Here is a 6,000-nt window from a genome sequence, read left to right on the forward strand (position 1 = left end):
TACTGCTTGCTATTGTAGATAAACCATTCCATAGACTAAACGTTCTAAATTGCAACACACACCTCGCTGTAAGAGTGTAAAGTCTGGTCTCAAGCGATGGTTTCATTTCCAGACCCCTCAGCCTGTGATTGACCCTGCAGTACTTCGCACAGCTCAGCCCACCTACTGAGCACATGTCTGAAGCAGGTATCCCACAGCAATGCCTGCACTGCCTAATGTAGAGCTGACAACATGAGGGGGTGGGAGCCACATCCAGCTTTATGGGTTTGAAATTCACTGCAGTCATGTTGGAGCAGGTGCTGAGGAAATAAAGGGGCTTCTAATGGGAGTGACAGTGGATACCACCATGGTCATTCAGAGAAGCAAGATTTACAAGAAGGGGAGCATGTACCGTACACGACATGCCCCTTACTGTACCTTCGATACCATTATTTTGTTCTATTAAAATGTCCTTGTTATTGCCATGCACACTATGAATTTTAAGGCGCTTTGGGCAGTTACAGTAGTATTAGAGTAGTGATTAACAACCCTAGCGCTCCAGTACACCTGCTGTACAGGAACATTTTTCACAAAGTTGCTCGGATTAAGATTACTGATCACTTAAAAAGAAAGTTGCCCAGATTTACAGTTAACAGCCATTGCATTAAAGAAGTCGTCATGTTCTAGATGGCACCCATAAGGGGCCAGTATATAAATACATAACTCCAACACTGTCAGCTTAAACAGGCCAGCACACTATCATTTTTTATTTGTGGTTTATGATAAAGGCCACCTGTATTAAGCAGCTACAAGAGTTCAGTGTGTTTGTTGAGCAGTCATTTCAGTTTTCACGAAATGTATTAGATATACATGTACAGTACCAAATCTCCAAGTAAAACCTGGAATGGCTGTGCTGAACAATTTCTTAGAAAATACAGTTTTTTTCATAACATCAGTGTTGTGCTGGTGTAAATTTATCTAGACTATATAGCTCCTGTCACCTTTCCAATCAGCTAGGACCATAAGCAAGCAAGAAAAAAATAAAGAACATACACATTCACAATTTTATCAGCAAATTCAAGCTGCATTTATCTACACAGTTTCTCAGAACAGGGATTTGAATATTTCCCAATGCAGGACCCACCTACTTCCCAAGAACTTTAACACAGCTGCAGTTCTCCTTCCTCCACTGTATCTGTGGCAGTGCTTGTTTCTTACTAAAGGTAACCTGCATGCAGATTACTCTTCGGTGGAGGCGGGGTGAGCCTGCACCCAGAAGATAAGGGAAAGGTCAGCTTTGCATTGTGACACCAATAAAGTGTGAGTTAGTTTCCATTAGTAAGTAAACTGGATTCTGGTGTTCAGGGAAGAAGCTTCCAAAACAGCACACTGCAAAAAACAGCAATATGTTGCATTCAGTTTCATAGCCTCTTCTGTTTTATGTAATGAAGCAATAAAAGGGGTGTGTTTTTTTGGGGGGCAGATTGAGTATTTAAAAAAAAAAAAAAGTGTATTACACACACACACAAACTGCGTTTCCTAGCATTAATAAAATTACATTTGTTTTTTCTTTCTCAACAGACTGAAATCAATGAGAAGAAGAAATTCACAGCATCTGGAAAAGCCAAGAATCAAAATGCAGCAGCAGTTTAATGCAAGACAAGTTGCCTCACTTCCCCAGCAATGGGAGGACAAAACTTTTTTTTCTGTGGTTCTTTTATACCCCTGGAAGCAAAATCATCACCAACTTTAACTATTTAAACTGAACTGGATATTAAAAAAAAAAAACAAAACACAACACACAGTATTCATTGAAGCAAGTGTGCTGACTTATTTGACAAGAGGTTTGAAATTAATCATGCAAATGTGGTGGGTTTTGTTGCCCACAATCAAAATTCAGTCCACTAACTTTGAGTGTGTGTCGATTTGACAAGGTTTAAAACAGTTCCGTCAGCTTTCATTCTAGGGCTGTGCACCTAAATCCGTGTCCCTGTCTAACACATGGCTCCTGCACGTTCTATTACTACAGTCCAAGGATGCTTGAGGCTGAGATGACGTTGGGAGCTTCTGTAACCAATTACCAAGCTCAGGTGCAGCATGCCCTACATTCCTGAAGCTCTGGACTAAGGGACAGCAGCCAGTAAGGGGGCTGGGTAGAGGGGTTCTATACTTGGCCTTGTAAAATTCACCATCAGCCAAAATATCTGTTATTCTATCCTGCTTTGAGCGTGTGCCACCTTGAGCTAGGAGCTACCCAAAAACAGAGCTCCGAAAGGGCAGATGTTGGGCCATACTCCCACAATGGCAAGCAACGCACCAAGCTGCATTTACACAAAGTATGTGAATGCTAATTAAAAGTATAGTGAAGAAATGAGCTGCTGCTGCGGAAACTTCCATACCTCGTGTTACAAAGTAGCTAACAGGAGCCTTGGTCATATAAATAGCCTAATTATCAGAAAGACTCAAAGTTAATGGACCTTTAACAGCAGAAGACAACAGTTAAACTGGGGTGTTGCTGTGTGTACCGATTCTGGAAAATATGTTTTCAGTAAAATTCCAGTTGAATGCACCATTTACTAGCATCCTAATGATGTCACTACTTATACAGGCTGCTGGCAAAAATATTAGAAAGCATATGCAAAATCGGCATCCTACAGCAAACATTGTGTAAAACTTTAAAACGTTACCTTGCATACACTTTTTCTGATGGTTCTCTCAACAGCAAAATTTTTTACCATGCTTTTTAGTGCAAAACACTGCACAAGCTATATTAGAAAGTTAGTTTGGATTAGCCACTTTTATTTACCAAAATACAAAGCAACTATAGTACTGTTAAGAGGAAAAAGATGTATATTTTAAAATGTAGCTCAAACCATTCAACAAAATGAGCAGGGTTTACCCTTTATTACAAAACAAAGATGAGTGAATCCTTGTTTAGAGTTATTTAGAATAAGGGAAGGCTATAGTTTTTTTTTTTTTTTTTCAGGTGCATGCTTAATGTCATTCATAACATTATAAATATGTTACACATTCAGAAGTAAAAGATCAGAAACCAGGTTAAAGAAAACAAACCCTTCATATATGTTTCAGCATTATAACTGCACAACTCTCTGTGTTCTTCAGAATATTAGAACAAGTATCAAGTGTCACAATGGAAAGAAATAATAGGCAGAGTTAGAAATGTAATCACTTAAAAATCGATAGAACTCTGGCTCTGGCAGATATTTCCTAAGTTTGTTTTCATACATAAAGATCCTGTTTGTTTTTGTAGTGTGGGTGAGTTGGAACTCCCAGAACAGTGGCGCTGCAGCTGTACAGCTGTGTGGTGGAAGGGGGTCTCAGTCCCGCTCCCTAGGGGCAGGCATGACTCACAGAGCAATGTGTGCTGCGCTCCCACAGGACAGCGTGGATGGTATTCATATTTTTATTTGGACTGCGGTTAAAAGGCAGAGGCAGGGATTTCTAGCCAACACATTCTTTCTTAGAAAAAGAACTGACAGGTTTCCTGTGCAAAATCTGTCATTTCTCGTTAATGCGCTTGTGATCATTAAAAAAAAGAAACAACAAAAAAAGTCATATTTATAAGGAGTACATTCCCACATGCACAGCTCACACAGACGGGGGCAGGTTGAGCTGGAAAATGATTGGGATCACTGCTGTTTTGAAACCAAAACAAAACAATGAGAATTGCTGCAGGGTGACTAATTCTGGCTGCACACAATCAGCTATGAATTTATGGAAGGTATATGCAAGTTAAGGTACCTCAAATGCTGGCTTGGTATTTCAATAAGATGTGTTTTGCTGTGAATTAGTTTTTTTTTTTTTTTTAAATAAAAGTCTACACAATGAGTACTACAATAGTTATCCACCTACCTCCCACAATAAATAAATAAAATAACCTACAGTACTATTTCACCATAAATCTTCCCAATCCAGCATTTCAGAAAAACAAACACTCAGGCGCATTCTTGGTGACTGAACTGTGGCTTCTATACTTTTTCAAGACCTTAGAGGTAAAGAGAACTGAACAACACACAGGAACACATCTGCCTCTTAAGTACCAGGCACCACTTAATGCAAGACAGAGACTACAAACACGACAACGAAGGACACAAGGCAAACAAGATAGGTAGCAAAAGATTTACACAGCGGGCGTAAACAATTTTGTGATAACTGCTATGCAAAATCAACTTGTGTTTTGTATAAGAGGACAGCATCATATCTGAACTGCCATGCTCTTTTCAAGTGGCAACAGTATTGTGTTTTGCAATATGGGTGATTTCAAAACGGGGTAGTGTTGTAATTTGTGGATTATGACACTTGTCCCAAATGCAGTGTATCTATGATGGTGTTTGATGAACTAGCTTTTTTCTGATAGGACTACAGAGGGACTAACAAGCTTTACCTTGGGTATGCCCACAACCTGACATCAAGAAATAATCAGATGTGAAATAATGTGGGTCAAGGCTGACAGAGGGTGAACATGCCAGCGGTACACAAGTTTGCGAGCAGCTGAACACCAAATCCAATAGAGTATGGTTAATGGTACGCACAATAAATGGTTTGAAGACCAACTTTAAATCATTTACAATTCGTGGTACTGAAAATGCACACTTTGACCTATACATTTTCAAAGCCTAGTACTAAGTGGACTGAATTACTGAAGAGTGAAAGTCTAGTATAACTTCTCACTTTAGCTTTGTAGCTGTAGGTGATCTAATGGAAATCAAACAATGGTTATTATACATGACTGGAAGATATGGAAAGAAAGGGAAAGGGTATTGATTTAAAATGAAGCAGCTGCTCTCGAGGTTTAATATAATTTGTTCAGCCCTTGCCCAGCCTTTGTGTAAAATAATACATTGCAATAGATGGATCTGTATGTGTCAACCTAGTCGTTGCAAAGGCTTTTTATTTTGGTGGGTTCTGTTATGGTACTTTAATAACACCAAATTGTGTTTTAAAAAGTCTTCATTAGTCTTGCACATATCGGGTGAAGGGGTTTCCTTTTTTGTTATATATTGAATTTTTTTGCATTAAATTATGGTGTCGATTTGTGAACTAAACTTTTAAAAAAGCTGCCATTTTGTGGGATAAAGCACTGATTTAGATGAAAAATAACCTCAAACTACTACTATTACTACTACAAAGGCTTACAGGTACGGCATAAAAATATGCAATCATTTTTTTTATTAATCTGTGTCTCGTTTACAGAGCAAAACTACTTTTTGTTTCAGTATTCTGCCGATTGGATATTTAAGAGTACAATAATAAAAAAACACATGTTACAAAAAAAAAAAAAAACAATTTTGCAGGTTTATAATTCTTCGGATGTTGTTTTTTTTTTATTATTTTATTTGCTGCTGTATAGTATAAATAACGAATGATGAATGGAAGACTTTATGTTTCTTGTACAGTAGATTTTGTTTGATAAATGGACACATTGTTATTTACACTGTACAGATGGAAGTGTACACGGATGATAGCTGTTCATTAGATTTGCTATTTCTGCCACAAGGGTCAGTGTTAAAGAGATGAAACGTAAGCTGTGTATCTGGCTGTGTCTTCCACTGTACATATTGCTGCAATGTTTCATGATAATTGCGCCCTTGTTGGCATTGTTGTTTTCTTTTGGGAGACTGGCTTTGGAGCTCTGTATAGTGTTTATTTAAAAATCTGACTTTTTTTGCTTTCCATAGAGCTACTTGCAATAAAATGTGCTAATGTACCCGTTGCTGCTTTTGTTTTTGATTATTATACTTTTCTGTAAAAGTCTTGGACAAAAATATTACAAACCCCTGCAATTAAACATGTAAAGGAGCTGTCCCAAACATGACTGAATCCACTTCATAACAATAACACACAATATTTTTATCATTTCAATACATAGACTAATTTTTTAGCAAGTAAAAATTGGAATCCCCATATTTCCGAGGAATGTTTAAAATATAAATCATTTGCATTTTCATCCCTGGTCCCCTTTAGATAAACACTGCTTCTTCAAATCTAGCCCCTTCTTGT

General features: G+C 37.9%; 1 protein-coding gene across 1 annotated transcript in view; it reads left to right on the forward strand.

Annotated features, from left to right (window-relative positions):
- LOC121295578 (insulin receptor substrate 2-B-like) overlaps positions 1 to 5,707 on the forward strand; it is a 42,734-nt gene extending 37,027 nt beyond the window's left edge. The window contains exon 2 of the mRNA XM_041220394.1: positions 1,561 to 5,707. Within this exon, the coding sequence (XP_041076328.1) occupies positions 1,561 to 1,565 (5 nt within the window). The 3' untranslated portion in view covers positions 1,566 to 5,707. The remainder of the gene's footprint in view (positions 1 to 1,560) is intronic.
- Positions 5,708 to 6,000: the final 293 nt, after the last annotated feature.

Source organism: Polyodon spathula, chromosome 20 (genome assembly GCF_017654505.1).
Source record: "Polyodon spathula isolate WHYD16114869_AA chromosome 20, ASM1765450v1, whole genome shotgun sequence".
In the NCBI taxonomy this organism is placed as follows: domain Eukaryota; kingdom Metazoa; phylum Chordata; class Actinopteri; order Acipenseriformes; family Polyodontidae; genus Polyodon; species Polyodon spathula.